Below are 23,361 nucleotides of genomic sequence, written 5' to 3'. Positions count from 1 at the left end.
AATTAATTAATTCATTACAAAAAAAATTAACACTAATAAACACTAATCATACCATCACAAAATCATAATTTTAATTTAAAATATCATTTTTACTTAAAATTACTTTAGTTGAAAAAACAAAATCTCCAGAGCAAATTAAAACACCACAAAATTTTCATGCTTCCAACCCAAATAGAGGCCACAGTCTACAATATATAGTAACTGCTAAGGTAACCATTAGATCCTCCTGTCTACAATTAAAGCAAGACTACATTGTAACAACAAGCATCACAATAACACAAAAAAAGCCTGCATAAAAGATGGAGAAGAAATGCACCTTTGAACATCAAAAAAAATTATGCCCTGAGAAGATCCTGTTACCATAGAGAATAATCACACGTTAAATGATATGATTACAATATGCAACATCAGAAGGAGCACTTGTGGGCGATGATTGACTACAATATCCCGTATTAGTAGAGAGCAGGAGCTAATTTTATGATCTGATCCTACATAAGGGATGCCTGAATTTTGGGGACCAGACAATGCCATCTAGAGAGGAAAAAAAATGGATCGACTATGTTCATACCTTGCAAATCACACAGCTCAGCTATTTATGATCACAGGTCGCTAGTAACAGCATATTCACACCGGAAAAATGAAGATCTAAAGAAAGCAATTCCTTCATTGGTTTGATGGTGAGCAACTGCTTGTGTCAGTCTTGATTACTCTGGTATTATATGAGCCACAGAAACCACATTTGTGGTACAACCAGTGGAACCGAGATTGGCCTTTCCGATCACAGTCATTGCATAGTATGTCCTGCACATGCATGCAGATATATATGATACATTAAGTTCAGGCAATATAGGTTTAAAAATCAATTTAAGATTAAGGGTGGAACCATTGATAATAAAAAAACCAAACCTGACATCTTTCTTTGTATTCTTCTGGGAGTTCTTCTGCTGCCAACAAAGCATCAAGCATGCCGAAGTAAACCTGTATAACAAATCAATGAAAACTGTCAACCAAGATCGTACATTGATCTTAATGTATAGTTTATATGGTGAACTTTTATGGTTCAGGCAACTTTGACGTACTGACTCACAATAAAATAAAATCCGGTTATATTGGTTCTTTAATTAGGGCAGAGGAATAAAAAGATGCTTACCGCCATGTCTCCCAAGGATTTGCTGCATATTGGGCAGGTGTAGTGGCTACAAGTGTATGCCTAAACAAAACCAAAATTTAAAAATAAGAAATATCAGCTTGACCTGCACAAATCTAGTACCACTGCATAGTCTATGCACATAGACATAAGTTTGTATTAACAAATGGGTTAAGTACTACACATGAGACCAAATCTGAGCAACCAAAGAAACTGTAAAGGCCAAGATAGATTATTTGTATCCTTGCATGTGCATTAAGAAACATATATATGTATATATAACAAGAAATTCTGGTAGACCTGAAAGCAAGCTGAATGCATGAAATGACCACAAGGCAAAGCTCTGACAGCTGCACTTGATGTGAATAAAAAATCACAACAGATAGGGCAGTTTGTCTCCAGACCTTTCTCACGACATTTGTGCTCTAATAATTTCATTCCAAGGCAGCAATTGCATTTCATGCAGTGGAAGAAGTCGATACCGAGTCCTTTTCCAACACGACAGAGATTACAAAAAGGACAATGGTAAACAGACCTGAGATTAGCATAATACAACAAACATTAGATAATTAGAGAGCATATCATTATATAGCACCTCATATGTAAAATAAAACTCATTAGCTCTCCATGTCACACACATACACCTCAGCAACAAGAATTAAGAACTTCATTCTTAACTGTTTTCATGAAAATGTACATCATATGCACCTAGCATTTCCTCTTCCTGTCAGTCAGTTGCTGCCAGTGGGCACTCATTACCATATGAAGTATTTAGACAATGGTGGTCTCTTGTGTTTGGATTCACTTAAAATAATAAGTGACATTTATAGAAAGAAACCAAAATTACAGGACTTTATAATTCACCCACCGTAAGTATTTAAGGCTTATTCTTATTAATATCGTGCATTTCTTATAGCTTCAGACTACGTATTTACTTACTCAGACATTAAATTGTGTCTTGTAGACCATTACCAAGAACAAGGTATCCTAAAAAGGTCTGAAGCAAGATATATTATTGGTTTAATCACTAAAGGATGCAGATGCAAAATAAAAATTCTGGAAGAATGATAAGATGAGCCACACAGCACAACCGTTTTATGACAGCAGATGGTTAACACAGCAGACATCCATGATGAGTTCGTGTGTGCTCATGTTCTAAAAAAACAAAACATTCAGGAAAGTTTCCACATAAATACCTTTCATCATCAAAAAATTTGCAGATACTGCAATAGTATTTTGCCATTGGAAACCCATTGCATGAAGGTGTTTTGCAGGAAGGTCCAACTGGCTGGATCTTCAGACATTGCATACACATCATGTCATTTGTTGCTTTTCTGCAAAAATAAAGAAATTCAAGAGATATCAAATAAATAGAATATTCATAAGCTCTGCGACACATGAATGATTCTATGGGGTTACATCAAAATATCATTAAGAATTTGAATAATCACTTAGTTTTTTACCATGCAATGGAATAAATTTTCTTTCAGATGAACAATCAAATCTTACCAACTTAAAAAGGTGAAAGTTGTTTAGTGATCCTAAATCCAAAAACGATTAGACTCTAATAAATGATAGTACCAAGCTTGTTAGAGTTACACTTGTTAATATATATAATAATAATGTATGTAAATATAATATACAATATATGTAAATCCAAATACATATTTATACTTATGCGCATTATACTGACCATAGAGAAAATAATATACTTACCTGTCCATTGAATGATCACTGACTTTGTCATGGCAGAACCTACATGTGTACAGCTTATTACAGCAAGCTGCTACAAGTTTACAGTTTCTCTTGTAATGCTCGCAACCAAATATCTGGTTCTCTGAATCTCGAAATGATGGAGAACACCCAGCCACATCTTCTCCATCCACACATTGATCTGTTGTTGCTTGAGTCAACTTCTGCTGAGCGGCTATCCATCGACTATGGGTAATTCATGGTCTAATTAGCAAAGTTAACAGGCGAGCTGCAAAAGAAGTCATGAATGTAGTACTTATTTGCATCTAAATCTTACCTTGTCATAAGATTCTGAATAAGATATGCTTTTCGCCGTGGATCAAGTGTGGGATCTCGTGAAACCTTCCTTATCTCAGACTCAAGTTCACTCTGGTTCATGCGGAATATATCCTTCCAGCCCGGCTTAAACATTTGATCATTTTGGTCAATGCTCTCTGAGTATTCCACTCCTATAAGAACACAAATTAAAAGCATATTCCTAAAAGACACAATTCTAGAACCTTGCAGGTAAGGGGAAAAAAACACCAGACAATCCAACAGCCACCAAGCAATACAAAACATGTTAGAAGTACATAAAAATAAACTTAAGCACCTTTTGAAAGAACACTGCTACTGCTGCCTTCTGAAGTTTCATCCTGTGGTGAAGATATAGGTGGTTCCTTCCACCATTCATTTAGCCATTCATTGAACATAGTGTTCTTGGTTGCCTGCCTCCAGGTGTCCATCATCTTGTTCTGTTCCTCCAGTGTAAGGGCAGAAGTTACCCATGGTAACATTGACTGGAGAACTTCCGCTCCTGTTGATCCAATTATACGCCCAACTATTTTGTCTTGTTCTTCAACAGAGAAGTATTTGTCGAATAAAGGCCACAGCTCCAGTTCTTCTCTAAAAACATGTTGGTCTAGTGTGACACGTATAGATTTGCACATGCTTTGAAGCTTTGTAGCCAGCTCATTCTGTTTCTTAATCAAATCAATATCATGGGCAGAAGAACTACAGTTGTTTCCAGTGGCATTGTCAGCATCATTGTCAGTGATGCCACTTCTTTCATGTAGTTCTGAAAGATCTGAAAGAACTTCAGATATGCCTTTGAATAACTTCTCCTCTTGCATGTGATCAAGAGTGTATGAATGACTAACATTATGCAGAGCTTCTCGAGATTCTAAAGCTGGAAAGACAATCTCATCCTCAGCAGTACTATGGGCTTTGTATAGACCCCATAACAATCGAAATCGTCCACTAAACTGCCGGAGAAAGGCCTCATTGCAACCAATAAGCTTTCCAGATTCAACATCCAAATATTCCAAATCTTTTCGAATAGCTTTATGAAACTTGAATATGTTGTCAATAGGCCTTACTGAGCCTGTTTTGGAAGACATTACATCAGTCTCCCAAAAAAAGAGACTGGAATCGAAAGATGGGGCAGAAGTATTAAAAGAAAGGGAGCGAAGAGAATTTTTAGAACCCAATGAGCTGATTCCCCGATTATGGTCATTTACCCCTAATCCTGGGACACAACAAGGCTGATTGCTGCATGACAGTTTCTTGGTGTCCACAGTTTTTGAATATCCACTTTCATCCACATTACAACAAGGTGTTGAGAAATTGCCTCGTTTTATTGGCCTCTTTCCATTCTCCATACACTGAACTGATGATTCACATGAGCGAAGTGGACAAGCACATTCACAAAATGCTCGAGGACATTGTTCTTCTATATCATTGTCCGCGTCTAAATCACACCCATCCGCCACCCTTGAAGACAAGCATGTGAACCTACCAGGTCTGGAGGCATCCTGAAAGCGCCCCTTGCATGCCCAACCAGACAAAAGAGTAACAAAAGCTGTATCTGATACTGAAGCTGCATAAATTAAAATAGCATTTTAGGACAAAGAGGCCTCTATGGAGAACCAAAATTAACCAGAATGCACCACTAAACAGACAATCAAACCTGCCATTTGCATATTCTGGAGAAAGGATCTAGCCTCTTCCTCACATAGCATTGCAACAAACCATGGCAGAACACGCTCTAATAATTTCAAGGGCATCACACATATACTTTTGTACAAAAGTTCCCGCTGCTTCTCAATGCTAAAATGGATTCTTGCCAAAGGAAGAACCTAAAAAGAATAATAAGCAAGAGATTACTAACTAAAAGAGTTGAATAAAATCATGAATAAGAAATGAAGTTGACGATAAAAAGGAAATACCTCAACTTCCTCACTATGGAAATGCCTCTGAATAGTGGCCATTATCTGATCAGCATGCATACAGAGCTCAGAATAAAATTCTGCAGAAGTTGACTTGGCTCCTGCATTCTGAATATTTTCAATTAAGCACCTAAAGTTGTTGAATTGATTTTCTTCCTCAGCATGCTCCTGCACAAAGGAGAACTCCCCATCCACTGCTGGAAATATAACCTGATCCTCAGCAATACTGCAGAAAAGATGCACTCAAAAGTAAAAAAATAAAAAACTTTCAACCAAAAGAAACCCAAGCAATTTAACCTTAAACACTAAAGAGGTTGTCATCGAATGTTTTACTAGATCCATTCTGTCTTCCTTCTTTTCCTAGTTTATGTTTTGCTCCTATGAGGAGACAAACCAACATTAATTGAGCACGAAGCAGCATAACTAAAATTATGGGATTACATAAGGTAAAGATGGCAGTCTGCAGAAAAGAAGGTCGTGCATACAGAAATGACAATAAATGCTCCAAATTTCAAATTTCAGATAATGAACCATAGACATACAAAAATTAAGAATGCACCAACCTATGAAAAATGCACACATCAGCAATGAACTGCAATCTTTCGTTGAAGGCAGACAAATCAGAGCAAAATCCAGACAGTTGTATTTTTCTTGCCTCCTCCGCAATATCATTCAACTCTTTCTTAATGGCATTATGCCAGTGTAATATTTCATCAATTGGATGTGCTTCAGTTAAGGCAACAGAACTGCAGCTCGAGTCTGTAAATTTTCTCTTCCCTATCCTGGCATTCTGACATACGCACACCTGATTGTCCGTTTCATCAACCAGCTTTCCAGTCCCAGAAACAAGGGAGCCTTTTAACTTACATTGACCTTCACACTGATTTTCAGAGCTTTTCCCTTGCATCCAGGTGAAGATGACCTTCATGAAGTAAATCACACCTAAGTTTACTAGCTTCTAAAATATGAAAAGGTTAATAATGCATGAAGACAACAATCATCACCTCTTGAAGGAGTTTTTCCTCTGGAACTATCTTGTGCAAACATTTTATCATGTCCTGTTGTTCATCAGGTGAAACACAGGATGAAAGCCATGGAAGGAACTCAGCCATCATATTGACTGGAATGCTACACAAGAACCGCCAGACCAAATCAGCCTGCTCTTGGAATGAAAACTTTGCAACAAGCAGCGGAAAAACCTGTGACAAATGGTAGCGGTTAGAGAACAGAATGGAATATGAATAAGAATACTGAGAACACTATAATACTAAAGAGTCAAATATTGTATAATACAGGGAAAGACTAAGGCCAACAAAGATTACCAACAACAAACTAATTTCTAGTAAAATATGAGTGTGAACTGGAGTGAGGATATCAGACGTTCAGTGCATCCTAAATTTAAAACATGCAGTAAAGTTGATCTAGAACCAAGAATCAAAGGCTTCACAAGCAACACCATAGTTCCAAAATGGGGTTAATGTAGCCTAGCAATTGATTTAAAAAAGATAACCCTCAAATGTATGAGATTCATAGGTCTAAGCCCTTAGAACGCACTATGAGTGGCATAAAGTAAATGATGAAAGATATGATTTTCATAATTGGACCATGCAAAGATAAAATCACATCAAGAATCTTGGCATCCGATCTCTAAAAAGATGGTGACATCAACATAGTAGCAAAGTATATTCATCAGAATGTATAACACATTACTAACCATTACATGGGGAAAACTTGGCCCAGTTTACATCATCAAGTCATGATAACAGGTGAAACAGTTTCAATCATGAGATAACGGGAAGGAAACACTCACTTGTTCCTCTTCCTTGGACATGTGCTGCCCAAGTGATGTTTGAATGGCTCCGGTGCAGGAAGCAAGTTCCCTTCGATAAGTATCCTCAGTTTGCATATCAGACTTCAACAATTCAAATAATTGATCAAAGAGGTCGCTTTCTCCCTTATGTTCCAGGGAGTATGTCCTTGCAACATTCTTAACACGTATGTCAAGCGCTGGAAAGATAACCTGTAATTTTAAAAAGGAGGTCTGGTTAAATTACCAGGGACAAAATTATAAAATTTTGATTAATGCATTGGCGAGAAAGGAACAATTTATCCAACAACATAATGATCTCGCGATATCCATGACATTAACTAGTACACAAATAATACACATGAATTGTGGGAGGAATCATCTATATTATCCACATAAATCACCCAAATCCTTAGAACACAGCAGAAAATTCACTATCTCTAACATCATTTTCTCATGCTCCTGCAAGTTGGAAACTCACCCTAACCAAGAATTAAACCCTGAAATGGGAAATTTCGATTTTCCCCCCGTTTATTGTAAAAATTTGAATAAAAAATTTAAACCATATAAATCCACCTCAAGATCTCACAAATAATAATAAGGGTTCACCCCAAGAGCAAATTTTTCTCGGGGAGATTTTCTTGATCATTTTCTTGACCGCAAAAAGGGAGAAACTTCTCCGTTTCAACAAACCCTCCAAACCACTAACCAGGCACAATTCAACAACTAGATAAAATCAATACACAAACCCTAACCATTCCAAACGAACACAAACACCAAATCACCATACCTCATCCTCCGCATTGCAGTGATGCTTATAAATCGCAAACAAGAACCGGCAGCGCGCCGAGAGCGACTCAAGCTCCCCACGGCCATCAGTAGCGAAAGCGACCGCGGCGCGGTGGAGCCGGTCAAGCTCAGAACGAATAGCCTTGTGAAATAACAAAAATATCAAAATTGGCGACTTCTCCGCCGGGCTATCAAGACAAGAAGCCGGTGTCGAAGACGAAGAAGAAGCCGCCTCCATGGAATTCAGGGGTTCCCGCGGAATGAGCGCAAGAACTCCATCACCAGGCGTCGCCATCGGGATCCAAGAACTCCGGTTCTCGACCGTGTTCTTGCTCTTAGGGTTTCGCGTCTCAGAAGAGCCCGAGGAGAAGAAGGCGAAGCAAGAGAAGGAGAACGAGAACGAGAGAGAGAGAGAGAGAGAGAGAGAAGTGGGCCTTGGGCGTTGATAAGGGGGGGTGGGGTTGTACGTCGGTGACACGTGGCGAGAGGAGGATAGAACGCCACGTAGGACACAGGAGGAGAGGTTGATCGTGTGGGCTCACGTGCATCGTGTGTGATTCTCCCGCTCCTGCGCCCGTTGTGTTAGTGGGAAACGGGAATTTGGGGGAAACGGGATTCAAAGTTGAGTAACAGTAAATTCCAATAATGTCCACCGCGGGATTCATGCAATCCTCGTCTGCGGGCACTACCGTCTCATGCAAGCATTGAATTGAGGGTGATTTGGTAATTTTACATTTGTGGAACCGTGACACTTCAAGAAACCCATTTGAGATTTTCTTTGTATGCGAATGCAATGAACTCATCTCTTCTTATTCTCGAATCAAGAAATATCCTGGTTTTAACTTATTAAAATTTGACAAATTTTTTTAATTATAATAAAAAAAATATAATAATATTACATGGGACATGTGTCAGAATATGATAAACTAAAATTAGTGTATTTCGTAATTTTTTTTTAGAAAGAAGTCGAATGCAGTAGTACGAAATTTATGTGTATTATTTTATAATTATATATAAAATAAATTTAAAGTTTCTTAGAAAAAACTCAGTTTTTAAACTTGTCAAAGTTATTTACTCTTATTAGTACACACCCCACTTTGTTATTCTAGAATAAATTTGAAAAACATAAAATAATTACTTATTGTTATAAAACTCTTAAATATGATAAATAATTTTTTAAAAAAATTCAAACATCACAATTAATATGAAAGAGGAGTATATAATTAATAAATATTTAAATTTTTAATAAATTTGAATTCTAATTCATAGTTCAAATTCATATAAAATGATGAAACAAATATATTAAAATAGTAATTTCATATATGTGTAAGTGTTAAAAAGTAATTTTTTTTAAAAAATCAATTTAATAGTTTAATATATAAAAACTTAAAAATTTATTGGTGTTGCTATCGTGTTGTTGTTTAATATCTTGTTAAAAAAATTAAAATAAAATTTATGAGCTTTTTTATTATTTATGTTAAATACATTTTTAATTTTATCATATTATTATACATCTAAAATATAATAGATAAATATAAAAAATTTGTAGATTATAAGGCATATTTCCACATAAAAATCTATATTTCTTGATGCCTTACAATCATATTGATGGATATTTGCGTGGGATTGTGAAAAAATAAAATATATTTGCCACTAACATTTTTTCCTTTATTATTATTATTATTATTGGAAAAATCTTGTTCAAACAAACATGTTATGGAAAATAAAAAATAATAAAATACCATTTAAAAAAAATGGATTTTAAAATTTCTTTGAAAAGCTTGGTTCATACTTTTGTAGGGGCATATGTGTAAAAGAACCTTTTAAAGATATACGAATCCAAGCAAAACACTATGAATTTCCGGTCTTACCCTTGAATCTTTAAGATAATACCAGATGAGTCCATGCCGGCGAAATGGATAGCAAGAATCCGTCCATCAATCGCCACCGTTGATTTAATGGAAGTCCACGTGGCACGGCCCACGGTATAAAGAACGCATCCAAAATATCGCGATATTATCTAGAAAGCGTTCAAAAACCCACGGCTTGAAGCTGGCACGTGCGAGGATGAGTTCCTCACGTGCCAGTGCTTGGCCGGCACGTGCCCATCTCACGCTAGTTTTTGATATACAGGGCCCCACCGATCCAACGGCTCTGGTGGCACCTTCTGCCAGGACTACCGAGAAGGACCGTCCGATGTACTTCTTATTTGGACGATAATGCCTTCAAGAGTCATAATCAGGGAGTAATCCTAATGAGGGTATTATCGTCAAATTGGCAAAATGGTCTTTTTAGACATCAAGGGGACGTGATTATCGGTTGGACCATATCCAAGTTATTAGGTGAGAAATTTGGTGTATTGAATACATCATTTGCTATATTTTTATTTATTTATTTTATTTTAGTTTAATTTTAATCTGTTTCTAAATAAAGTTGTTTGATAGTGTGGATATTATTAGAAATTTCTTTGTCACTTCCCATTGGCAAAACTTAGTTAAAAGTATTTTTTTTTTTGTTGGTTTTTGGACATGGTTTTGAGTTCAATTTTAGTTTAATTATTAATTAAGGATTATCTTAAGAGTATTGTTAGTTTTTGGACATAGTTTTTGAGTTTGATTTTAATTTAAGTGTTAATTGAGGTGTTTCATTAATGATGTGGATATTATTAGAAATTTCTTCATCTCAATCCATTGGAAAAATATAAGATTATTTTAAAAGCATTTCTAATTCTTTGATATGGTTTTAATTTAAGCCGTATACTCAAAGTAAAATAAAGAAGTTATGATTTCTTTTTCTTTTTTGTTAATATAGAAAGTGATTGTATGTCAAAAAGATGAATTGTCAAAATATAAATTGTTTGAAATAAATATTAAAAAATCATAATTTTTTTTATGTCACTGTTAAAATGACTTAAGTCGGTTTTATTTCTATTTTTGGACCACATGACTTGTCTATTTTTTTAATGTTATGATTTTATTTTTTTTAATTAATGTGAAATTGATAGGTTGAATGTTCTAATCCGGTGTATATATTTAAATATATATATATATATATATAATTATAATCGTGGAAAAACAAATGATGTCACATATGTGTTTCAATGAATAAATAAAATAACTTATTTAACAGTATTTTAATAATCCACGAATGACTTGAGAAGGATGGATGACCAAGAATCCAGGATGTTAATTTCAATCTCTTTGAATCATATTAATTTGAATTTGAATTTAAATTAAACTTCTTATACCCATTAAGAAAATAAATAAATAAATAATAAAATAAAAAACTAATAGAAGGCGTTACCATTTGATTTGTTTTATTATTATTGTGAACCAGTAAATCAGAGTTAATATATATTAACTTTTAATCCCTGTAATTCTGAGTTTTGCTTTTTCAAATATCTCGGAAATACGGATGAATTCTCAAATGCATGTAATTATTACTCATTCGGGTCTTTTTTTTAGTTATTTTATTTTATAGTTTTTTCCCTTTTTTACTTGCCAATTTAAAGCATTAAATATTATTTTTTACTTGAAATATTATTATATTTAATGTAATTCTAAAATTTTTAAATAAATTATATTCAACTATATATTATATTAAATAATATTTTAAATAAAATTATTATTGAAAATTTGATATTTTTTTATAAATTTTAAATCATCAATTAAGTTTAACTAATTTTCATAATCTATGCGAATTAGTTAAAATAGATAAATAAAAATGATTGTGGAAATATTATTATTACTACTATTATATTATATTGTTATGCTCGTGTTTGTGCATCGGAGGAATGAACTTAATTTTAAATAAAATTAAATTTAATTTTATACTGGGAATATATAACTAAATGGTACCATATAGGTAACACATTAGTTTTTTAAAAAATAAAATATAATTATATGCTGTGGTACAAGGAAAACTAACTTATTTTAAAATATTTCGTTATATATATATATATATATTAACATTTCCCCATTTTCTAAATAATGTTATTTTATTTCATTAAATGAATTAATTTTCTTCAACAATCCTGGGTTCGGTACAATTTTATATTATAATTAAATTGATTTATAGAATTAGTAGGAAATAGGAATTTACTATTGTTGCCGATGAAAAAATAAATATAAATAAACATGTGCTATTCATCGAATAAATCAAATAAATTAATAAAATAAACCCACGATCTATTTACATTAAAATGATTAATGCTATACTTAATGAACTTATCAATATCCATATAAATGATACCTGATAATATTCAAACACTCACATTTTCATAAACATTGTGAATCCCATTTGATTTTGAACCTAATCAATGAAAAGCATCATATAATTAACAAACAAATATTATATCGAAATTAATTTATAGAATTAGAAGGGATTGATCATTGTTTTATGATGAAAAATTAAACATTTAAAACTTATGCTACCCATCAAATAAAATAAAGCAAATCAATAAAAATAAACCCACAATCTATTTACACGTTAAAATGATTAATGATATACTAATGGGATATCCATATAAATGTTGCATGATAATATTAATATTCATAAAAAATAATATAAATAAATTATACTGTATTTATTTAATTTACTGATCAAACTTGAATTTAATGGATCTAAATTTTGGGGAAAGTAACACAAATAAAGTTGCTACATATGAATTATTAAAATATAATAATAATAATAATAATAATAATAATAAACTACGTGTACCAATAATAATTTTACCGATAGTTGCAAGTACTAACATTATCAAAAGTATCACCAATCCACTTTGAACATAATCAATCAAAACATCACACAATTAACAGTAGGATAATTTAATATGATATGCTATATTATAAATATTTAATATTATTTTAATATTTTTATTTATGTTTTGACAAGAAAACTTTTCATAAGAACTTCACTCGTAACAGACTTGTTTTCTATTTATATACACACACACACACACGAGAGTCATACCCCATGTTATGCACAAGAAAGATTATTGCAACAAATTAATTTAATAATAATATTTAAAAGTAAAATACTCACATTTTTAAAATAAAAAAATGTAATCTAAATTTTATTTTATTTTATTAATTTTCCATTATTGACAAATTATTGAATAAAATTTGAAAAACTTTTTTAAAGGTCACATTAAAAGTTTGAAAAATAAAAAAAAAGCACTCATAATCTATATCTATATACACATTAAAATGATACATTAAAAATAATATAATTAATGAAATAATTGATGATATACATAAATGGTGCATGATTAATATCTTTAATTATTTTATTATTATAATATATATATATATTTATTTATTATTATAACAAAACGTCTTTTATGGATGTTCATAGATAAAAAAATCTATGGACACTCAATTATAAGTCATTGAATCGCAATAGTACAGTGTGTTGTATTGGTCCAAAAATAATTACTATATTTTTTTTTACTGAATTAACCACTGTTCATCAAATGTTTATCGTTGGATCAAGATCCAACGCCTGATAATGGAAGTTTATAAATGAATTATATTATATTATTATTATTATTATTTTAAATTTGAATTATTAGTTAACAATTATCATTAATTGTTAATGACACTTCACCAACTCCGCCCCCACCAAATAATCCAACATCACCAAAGAAACACAAATAAAAATTACAAACTTGTAAAAGGACACAAACGAAAAACTCAATCTATTTATTCAAACAAGCTGGACACCGCGAAAGGGCGACAAAAGCGCGCGAAAATTGTGAAGCGGGCCTTGACTTCAAGAACCATCGAAAACTCTTGGCGCCAAAATTCAAATCCCAAAAAAAGGGCGCCAAGCTTGCTTCGCAAGCTACCTTCGCCGATAATCCCCAAATCTATTTAAACCCTAACAACCATTCTCCTCATCTCCACCGCCTTCTCTCCTTCTCCCATTTTGCCCATCACCTGTTCGACGAAATCCCCCACCGAGAACGATGTACGTGGTGAAGCGCGATGGGCGGCAGGAATCGGTCCATTTCGACAAGATCACTGCTCGGTTGAAGAAGCTTAGCTATGGGCTCAGCCAGGAGCATTGCGATCCGGTGCTTGTTGCGCAGAAGGTGTGCGCCGGGGTGTACAAGGGTGTGACGACTTCGCAGCTTGATGAACTCGCTGCTGAGACTGCCGCTGCTATGACTGCTAACCATCCTGATTATGCTTCGGTTGGGGATTTCTCCTCTTCTGGTTTGTTTTCTTTTTGATTTGTGTTTCTGTGGTTTTGATTGGTTTTTTTCTTGTGAGTTTGTAGCTTGCTGCGAGGATTGCTGTGTCTAATTTGCATAAGAATACAAAGAAATCTTTCTCTGAGACGTAAGGCCTTGATTGGTTTTGTCCAATTGGGTTTTTAGTGATTGGCGTACTGTTTTATTTGGATTTTTGGATTTATATGTAGATTTTCTACTTTGTTGTTTCAGGATCAAGGACATGTATAACCATGTTAATGAGAGATCTGGGCTAAAGGCTCCGTTGGTTGCCGATGATGTGTATGAGATAATCATGAAGGTTTGTGTCTTTTATTTATATGAATTATCTTTGGGTACACTTGTTTGAGGTTTATATGATGGAAATTTGATCTTTTAGCTAACTAGTGCATTGTGAAATTATGAAATTTCAACTATTAATTCTGGTTGTTTATGTTTCAGAATGCGGTTCAATTGGACAGTGAGATTATCTATGATAGAGACTTTGACTATGATTATTTTGGTTTCAAAACTCTTGAAAGGTCATATCTCTTGAAAGTTTCTGGAAAGGTTGTGGAAAGACCGCAGCATATGCTGATGAGAGTTGCTGTTGGAATTCATAAGGATGATATTGATTCTGTTATCCAAACATATCATATGATGTCTCAGCGTTGGTTTACTCATGCCTCCCCTACTTTATTCAATGCCGGCACCCCGCGGCCTCAGGTAATGTGCTGGACCCATCTTAACAGTGAGTGATTTATGTTTGAATTCTTATATGATCTGGTGTGATTTTGCCAGTTGAGTAGCTGCTTCTTAGTGTGCATGAAGGATGACAGCATAGAAGGAATATACGATACTCTCAAGGAGTGTGCTGTTATAAGCAAATCTGCTGGAGGGATTGGTGTTTCAGTCCATAACATACGTGCAACTGGTAGTTACATTCGTGGGACTAATGGAACTTCCAATGGTATAGTTCCTATGCTGCGTGTGTTTAATGATACTGCTCGTTATGTTGACCAAGGAGGCGGCAAGAGAAAGGGTAAGTTGGCCATGTTTTACTTGTTTATATTCATATTGGCTAACATTCATTGCTTAATATATGTTCCATGTTTTAGGAGCTTTTGCTGTATATTTGGAACCCTGGCATGCTGATATTTTTGAGTTCCTTGATCTTAGGAAGAATCATGGAAAGGTATTGATGGTAACTTTTGTATTTTATTTATTTAATTTTAGCAGTCCTTTAATATTGGTTGATTCTATTTTCTAAACCAGGGAGCAATTCATACTGGAAATTAGCCAATAATTGTATTTATCGATTAAAAGCTTTATAGTTTCTCGAGAACCCTTTTTATTTGAATATGATGCCTGATGATTATTTGAATACTATCACCATCTGCTTTTAGTGCATTCTTCAGGGTGTATTGATGAATATGGCTAACCACTAGAAGGTATGACCTACATTTAAATGGTTAATGAAAATTATAATTCTGATATTTATGTGGGTAATCTTAAATTGACATCCCTTCAATATGGCATGACTTGATAATCATTATAAGCAGAGGTTATTGTGTTTTCTTTGTAACCCTAAAAGAAAAGATGTTGCTAGCTTTTCAAACATGGCTTAGTTGTAGTTCTAGAAAACTGGAAGTTTTATGAACCTTGGTGTTTGCTTTTGATGTTTTTCCTGTTGACCAAAAGTAGAAAAATAAATAAATTTGTGTCACCATCTTCCAGGAAGAGCACAGGGCAAGGGATTTGTTTTATGCCCTATGGATTCCTGATCTGTTCATGGAGAGGGCCAATAGTAATGGGCAATGGTCATTGTTTTGCCCAAATGAAGCTCCAGGATTGTCTGATTGCTGGGGCGATGAATTTGTAAACCTTTACCTGAAGTATGAAAAGGAGGTAATTATCTTTTTGCATTTGATATATTGTAAGATCACTAATTTCTTATATTGTAGGATAACCTTTGTATTATATCAAATGCAATTTAATCAGTAACTGGTTACTGTTTTTTTCTTTTAGGGCAAAGCCAAAAAAGTAGTTTCCGCACATACCCTCTGGTATGCAATTTTAGCATCTCAAATTGAAACAGGAACACCTTATATGCTTTACAAGGTATTATGATGTAGTCATCTTATTTGCTTAATACTAGACTTGCTTTTGAGGTTTATTAATGGAATATTCGACTGTAGGATACTTGCAATAGGAAAAGTAATCAACAGAATCTGGGTACTATCAAATCTTCAAATTTGTGTACGGAGATAATTGAGTTTACAAGTCCCACTGAAACTGCTGTCTGTAATTTGGCATCCATTGCTTTACCAAGATTTGTCCGGGAGCAGGTATACCTGTTGCAACTTTTTAAAATATCTGGTATATTTTTTTTTTATTAGAAAACATCCAATTTATGTTCATTTGGTGTGACAATCTACTACTGTTTCTTCATTCTTTACAGGGTGTTCCGATAGAGGCACATCCATCTAAGCTGGTTGGCAGTAGTGGATCTAAGACTAGATATTTTGATTTTGAGAAGCTAGCAGAGGCATGTTTCCTATGTTTTGATTTAATTTTGATGCATCAATCAAAATTCTCATTTGCTTGTTTGAACAGATCACTGCCATAGTAACAGTGAACCTTAACAAAATAATTGATGTCAACTATTACCCTGTTGAAACTGCAAAGAATTCGAACCTACGCCATAGGCCAATTGGCATAGGTGTTCAGGGTTTGGCAGATGCTTTCATCTTACTTGGCATGCCTTTTGATTCACCGGAGGTAATTGCAGGCCTTCAGGAGTTCATTTTAATTTTTCTATTGGCATAAACTGTAACATGTTTCATTCAAGGACAAATTGTAATTTGCCCGCAGGCTCAGCAACTAAACAAGGAAATATTTGAAACTATATATTATCATGCCCTGAAGGCTTCATCAGAACTTGCTGCAAAAGAGGGTCCCTATGAAACTTATCAAGGGAGCCCTGTCAGCAAGGTTAGTGTCATGTTCTTTGTCATTAAAAATTCTCATGGTGGTTTCACTTTGTGATCTTTTGTCCTTTTTTATTTATTTATGTATTTATTGATTTATCTATTTTTGGCTCTTATGATTATAAGTTACACCCACATTGTTTCTGCATCAGAAAAATGCATAACCTGGATTTGCCTAGGTTCTTATTTCATCAGAAGTTCACCAAAATATCTTCTACTAACTACAATCATTTTTTGTTATTGCATATAAATTATTACTGTAAATTGAGTAGTGTTGTAGGATAAGATGCAGGGAAATATGTCCATCAGTAATTACGTATGATCTGCAAGGATGTATTCTCAAAAATTTTGTCCAATATATATTTAAAAGATGAAGCATTTTGATTATTTTACCATGTGACAGAGTGGAATAAGGTTTAATTTCTCATCCACTTTTCTATTTTTTTGCTTGTTTCCTTTATGTGTAGGGAATTTTTCAGCATGATATGTGGAATGTAACTCCATCTGACCGATGGGACTGGTCTGCATTAAGAGAACATATCTCTAAGAATGGAGTAAGAAACTCCCTTCTAGTTGCTCCAATGCCTACTGCTTCAACCAGTCAAATTCTTGGCAACAATGAATGTTTTGAGCCATATACTTCCAATATCTACAGCCGCAGGGTCTTAAGGTGGCAAACTTTTGACTTTTATACCTCAAAGTTTCTGGTTCATTTAATTGACAATGCTCATATATTGCAGCGGAGAATTTGTAGTTGTGAATAAACATCTCCTTCACGATCTGACAGAAATGGGCATTTGGTCCCCAGTTCTTAAAAACCAAATCATCTATGAGAATGGATCTGTCCTTAAAATTCCAGAAATTCCAGATAACTTGAAAGCTATATACAAGTAAGGATGTTGTGCTATCTATTTATGTGTTCTAAGAAAGTTTCAATTGTGATCTCACAACTGTTATTATCTTGTCAGAACTGTCTGGGAAATCAAGCAAAAAACACTAGTTAACATGGCCATTGACAGAGGTTGCTATATAGATCAGAGCCAAAGCCTGAACATTCACATGGAGCAACCCAATTTTCCAAAGTTAACTTCCCTGCATTTCCATGCTTGGACAAACGTATGCCATTATCACCATTTCTTGTCTGAATGAAACTACCTGAGACCTCTTTTCATTTAACTTATATAATGTTTTGAAACCTCTTATAATTCCAGGGCCTAAAAACCGGGATGTATTACTTACGAACTCGTGCTGCTGCCGATGCAATTAAGTTCACAGTGGATACCTCCATCATTGAGGTACAAGTTCTTATGCCCATTTGTCCTTTTGCCTTGTTTTTGTTATGTGTTCTTGATTTGATTTATAATATTATTTATTATTGAAACTCAGAATAACAAGCCGGTGGAAGATACTGATGATGAAGCAGCCAAAATGGCCAAGATTGTTTGCTCTCTGAACAACAGAGAGGAATGTGTTGCATGTGGTAGTTAAAAACTTCAGGCCTGCAAGCCCTTCACATGTATGTTTGGAATTCAGACTTGAAACAGGGATGATGTACCCGTCTTATAGTACCTACTTTACTTTGGTTGGTTGTGTATTGTGTATAGTTTTTTAACTGCTTTGTTTCTTTTTTCTATTTTCTTTTTAAAAAAAAAACTGTTAATGTCAGGGTTAAGTTTCTCTGTGAGAATGATTATTTTTTCTTAATAGTTAAGACTATCTATTTAATTTATTCACTCTGACATTCTCACCCAGAGTGAATAAATTTAATAGATAGTCTCAACATCCTCCTACTCTTTTCTCTCACAACTTTGGTCACGGCAAAAGCACCAATTCCATCAAAATAATTCAGTCAAGGGATGATTTTCTGTCATTATGATACATAAATTTATTTTCAATGTGGTTTTGTGATATGCTTTCTGGTATTACAATTTTATTTTATTTTTTTTTAACGATGTAGAGATATTTTTCTATTCAAATTAGAAATATCGATGATGAGTTTTTTTTAGTTTTTTATGTTCAGCCATAATCCACACTTTTTTCATCTGTAATTATGCAGGAAGTCATCTTTTGCCTAATATTGGCATGTTTTTTCATGGTTTGCAGTTTAAATTGCATAACTTAATTTCAACTCTAAAGCCTTTCAAATTGCATCGCTCAACATCTTTATTAATGTTCTTCTATTCAAATTGCATAACTTAGCATTTTTGTTCATGTTGTGCCAGTTAAAAAGTAGCTTGTTTTGATATGCTTATTTCCCTTCTAGGCTAGTATAACTAGTAAGTTATCTATTGAGGTTTAACATGCACCCTCAATGTGCACCAACTGACTAGTATTTGTTAAGTGTGGGTCTAAATTTTGGAATTTTGACAAGGGTAAGGGCCCTTATATCCATTAAGCATTTTTTTATGAAATATTGCAGATTCAAAGCAAAAACATTGGGTTGTTTTTAGCCTATCATTGTGGCAGTTATGATACACGCTTTATTCTAGTGTTCAAAAGATAAAAATTTTAGTTATTTGCACCTATCATTTGAGTATGGTCATCCTGAGTTAATTCTTTGTTGCCTTCCACACCTTTCATCATTTTTCTTGATATCTATGTTAATTGTCATCATCTTGTAAGACTTGCTTGTGTTGCTTGAATATATTTTTTCCTATTGAAATTATTCTACTGAACACCCCTTTAAAATAAAATCAGACTTATAGAATACGATTGATAATTTTTACACCAACTACAAATTTAAATATACGAATATAACAAACATAATTACTCTAATCTGCGGGTACAACCGCTATAAGATCACAACGCCAACAAATAAAAAAGAAAATGGACCCACTGTAATCGTAGACTCAACCTTGATTGGCTTTATTCGCATAAACAATCTAGTAGAGTCCTACTCCTGCAGCTGTAACATATTTCAGTTGGTTGATAGTGGCTCAATAATTTTAAATAATTAAATATAGTGTATAAAGTATATAAAGATAAATTTCTCAAATAACTTCCCAACTTTCACAAATACTAGAATTTTGGCAAAATACAAGTTTTAAGAGCTTTAAAACATAAACTCATCACGAATCATCATCAAATCAATTTTACAAGAAAATATAATTTTTTGTGAGAGATTGCCCTCCTATGAGCGGTAGCTAGGCTTCACCCCCTTATCACAATCCAAAATAACATGTTTTGCACAAGTGAACTATAAAATAGTTGTCAAATCATTGGCCTAAAAATACTCTCCTCTAAGCCGCCATCGCGACTAGGTTGAGAGCCGTCAAGGTCTTTGTAACCTTGATGTTAGCCATTGAAATCCCTATGTGGTGACCTCTGCTTTCTCAACAAAACTAAACCATGTCAATTGCTCTACGCACCTCTGGACCAAGGGTAAACTCAGGGTTGATCACGCCGTCTCTCATAGGTCGGACCATGGAACCCCCACTATAGTGTCGGAGTAAAGTCCGTAGTCACCATTAAAATCATGTGAAAGCTCAATAGCACAATACATGCATTATACTTGTAAAGTCCAGATCCAGGACACCATCCTTATACTAGGATTGAAAACCAATTTCGCAAGTATTGACAGTAAAATCATTTTAATATGCTCACATGGTTTTACAAATCATTCAAAGTCAAGGCATAGGTAACCATTAAAATAAATACATTAAATGAATAATTAAATCATATATACATGTCTTTTCCACAATTGAAACTATGTATAATTATACAATACAAGACATACTAATACCAAGGTTGTCAGACCCGGCCCGAGCATTGACCCGGTTGAGTCTAGGGGTCAGGGGTCGATGGGTTCAACCGGATCGAACCGGGGTTGAACCGGGGTCAATAATAAAATATTAAAAAAATATTATAATAATTAATAATGATAAAAAATAATTTAACTTATATTTTAATAATTAAAAAACATAATTATTTTAATTAATATCTTTTCTGTTATTTTTAAAATATTTAAAACATAATGAGTTTAATATTCAAAATTTTAGTTTAATATATAGATTTTTTTTAAGAAAATATAAAATATTAAAAAAAAAACCCTAATCCAAGTCCCAAGACTTCAATCCCGGGACTCACAAAATTCAAAAACAAAATTCAAAAATACAATCTCTCTCTCCCCGTCTCTCTCTTTCTCATTTACTTGCCGCCCCCTTCGACTCAATCTCTCTCTCTCTCTAAGTCTCTCCCCGTCTCTCTCTCTCTCCCTCGCATCTAACTCTCTTCCGTCTCTCTTCCATCTTCCTCTCTCCCTCGCATCTAACTCTCTTCCGTCTCTTCCATCTCCCTCGCAATTGCCGCCGTCTCTCTTCCATCTCCTCTAGCTGCGGCACCTCTTCCACCCACCGTGACTTTTTTTTTTAATTTATTTTTAAAACTTGTTATCCGGGCGGCTCGGGCCAATGGATTGTCGGGTAAACCGGCTGGTTCACGATCGAACCGGCCGGGTCATTAAATTAATACCGGGTTTTTTTACACCGGGTTCAAAAGCCATGCCCGGACCGGTCACATGGCCGGTTCCCGGTTTTTCCGGTTGAACCGGCCGGGCCGGTCCGGGTCTAACAACCTTGACTAATACAATTGCAATGCCATAGCAAATTGTAAATAAATATAAGTATCCTTTAACAATATACATTATTAAACATAACATAATGAAATAATTAAACAATTATTTCCAACTAGTAACCATTAAGCACTTGTTTGAAAATAGTAGCAATTAACCAATTATTTCAAAATAGTAGCCACTACCAACTCACCTAGTCTCTCTTGGGTTTTTGCTAGACCTGGAACTTCCTCCCAAGCCTGAACAACACCTAATAGAAGAACGAAATAAAATAAATAAAACAAGCTAATGACAGAACTAAACCCCCAAAAAAAAAAAAACAAATACAAGAAGCAATAACAAACTCTATAATTTGGTCTACTCACTCCAACTAGTTCAAACTCGACTTTGTCTAATCAAACTGATCTCCAATTTGCACTTCAACCAACTCAATTTAGATTAAACCCTCCTAAATCAGTCTCAATTTCATTGAACGAAGTTCAATTTAACTAACCAACGTTGAACCAATTCCAATTCTTTTTTTGAACCAACTTGGTTCAACTGAACCCAACAACTTGGTTCAACTGATCCCAATTATCTTTGAATTGGTTCACCCCAAAATCATTAGCTAAAAACCTGAACCAAGCCTAAATCAATCTCAACCAACTTAACTTAGTCAAATCAATTCAAGTCCAACCACAACTCATTTTGATTTGATCAAACCTAGACCAAATCAATTCAATTGAACTCAACCACATCAACTTTCATCCAAACCAACTCCACATTCAACCATCTAGGATCAAACTTACTCAAAAGAACTTTACTAAACCAAATCAAACCCACTTCACTTGATTTGATCAAGTCCAACTAAACCAAAGTGATTAAACTCAACCAACTTACTCCCACTTGGTTTGATCCAACCAAAACATCTCATCTCAATTTGGCTAAACTCAACCAACTCTAATCCAACCATCATCATTACCATCTTAATCATCATCATCATCATCAACTTAATTAATCAAAACAGACTCTAATTCCAGTTACTATAGTAATCTACAGTAAGCCATTCTAAGCAAGATTCATCTCAAATACAAGGGTTTTTCAAAACAAAAATTATCTAACAACACCACCCTCATAATCTCCATTAATTCTTCTTCATCAAACCAACCACACATACATACATATATCTAAACATACACAAACATGAAAAAAATACTACACCAAGAAGACTCTCACCAAACAAATGCAAATCTCCAGCGAACTCCCTCCGACGACCTCCAAATCCTCCTCAAAACCTCCCTTTGTTTTTTTCTCATAACACTATTGTAGCCATTGAAGAAGAAGAAAGCCTATCTTAAAAGTCAGACATTTCCACCATTTTTTTCTCTTTAACTTAATTTCTGTCAAGATTCACTTTTAGTTCCTGAAAATAAAATTACTTACAAAAAGGTCCCTAATAAGTCACCAATGATCCCTGATTCATAAAATAGTATTTCAAAAAGGTCCCTGCCAACTTACCTCTCAGTCCTTGGTCTCCGAAAATTTTTAGATCAAATCCTTTTATTACTTGTTAACCCAAAATGTTTTATAAACTCTTACACTTAGGTCCTTGAGCTTTCCACTTGATTTCTCAATAGAACTGGTCTGTAGGATAGTTTCATTGCAGCTATGATGATACTATGAATATAATTTTCTACACGTATTCAAAGGTTCAAGATATTGCAGGTAAGAAAGGTTTGGACCTCCTCTTGCGAAAGTTCACCATTTATATTGACAAAAAATCCTCCTTTAACGCTCACTATGCTATTGGGTGTTTTAACTAGAAAAATTGAATTCCGTTTTTTTTTTTTTGACAGAGACTGACAGAGGCTGAAATGAGAATATGTCATTCACGCAGGTGGAGTAG

The 23,361-nt window shown here is 34.1% G+C and overlaps 2 protein-coding genes across 2 annotated transcripts; one reads left to right on the top strand and one right to left on the bottom strand.

Annotated features, from left to right (window-relative positions):
• Nucleotides 1–663: 663 nt before the first annotated feature.
• LOC120280246 (zinc finger protein BRUTUS) lies at nt 664–8,116 on the bottom strand. Its single transcript, XM_039287022.1, has 14 exons — nt 7,704–8,116; nt 6,917–7,126; nt 6,111–6,305; nt 5,670–6,028; nt 5,107–5,332; nt 4,848–5,016; nt 3,492–4,757; nt 3,177–3,348; nt 2,864–3,085; nt 2,344–2,481; nt 1,448–1,682; nt 1,151–1,210; nt 907–978; nt 664–801 (listed from the first exon to the last, which is right to left on the bottom strand). The coding sequence occupies exons 1-14, from the start codon at nt 7,995–7,997 to the stop codon at nt 664–666; spliced, it is 3,756 nt and encodes a 1,251-aa protein (XP_039142956.1). The 5' UTR covers nt 7,998–8,116.
• A 5,285-nt stretch (nt 8,117–13,401) lies between these two features.
• Nucleotides 13,402–18,585, top strand: LOC120280721 (ribonucleoside-diphosphate reductase large subunit). Its single transcript, XM_039287667.1, has 17 exons — nt 13,402–13,898; nt 13,985–14,046; nt 14,151–14,238; nt 14,379–14,642; nt 14,718–14,958; nt 15,035–15,111; nt 15,654–15,824; nt 15,945–16,037; nt 16,115–16,264; nt 16,378–16,464; nt 16,533–16,697; nt 16,791–16,910; nt 17,374–17,576; nt 17,647–17,796; nt 17,875–18,022; nt 18,118–18,201; nt 18,293–18,585. The coding sequence occupies exons 1-17, from the start codon at nt 13,671–13,673 to the stop codon at nt 18,392–18,394; spliced, it is 2,433 nt and encodes an 810-aa protein (XP_039143601.1). The 5' UTR covers nt 13,402–13,670; the 3' UTR covers nt 18,395–18,585.
• Nucleotides 18,586–23,361: the final 4,776 nt, after the last annotated feature.

The sequence above is a fragment of the Dioscorea cayenensis genome, chromosome 17 (assembly GCF_009730915.1).
Source record: "Dioscorea cayenensis subsp. rotundata cultivar TDr96_F1 chromosome 17, TDr96_F1_v2_PseudoChromosome.rev07_lg8_w22 25.fasta, whole genome shotgun sequence".
Lineage (NCBI taxonomy): Eukaryota > Viridiplantae > Streptophyta > Magnoliopsida > Dioscoreales > Dioscoreaceae > Dioscorea > Dioscorea cayenensis.
This window is presented reverse-complemented; position numbering and strand designations above follow the sequence as displayed.

Coding starts and splice junctions, on each gene's coding strand:
- LOC120280246 (XM_039287022.1), bottom strand. CDS start 7,997: ATGGCGACGCCTGGTGATGGAGTTCTTGCGCTCATTCCGCGGGAACCC. Junction 1,211..1,447: donor TGCATTCAGCTTGCTTTCAG/GTCTACCAGAAT, acceptor GGTTTTGTTTAG/GCATACACTTGTAGCCACTA. Junction 802..906: donor AATACAAAGAAAGATGTCAG/GTTTGGTTTTTT, acceptor ATGCATGTGCAG/GACATACTATGCAATGACTG.
- LOC120280721 (XM_039287667.1), top strand. CDS start 13,671: ATGTACGTGGTGAAGCGCGATGGGCGGCAGGAATCGGTCCATTTCGAC. Junction 14,047..14,150: donor AAGAAATCTTTCTCTGAGAC/GTAAGGCCTTGA, acceptor TTGTTGTTTCAG/GATCAAGGACATGTATAACC. Junction 17,577..17,646: donor TACAGCCGCAGGGTCTTAAG/GTGGCAAACTTT, acceptor CATATATTGCAG/CGGAGAATTTGTAGTTGTGA.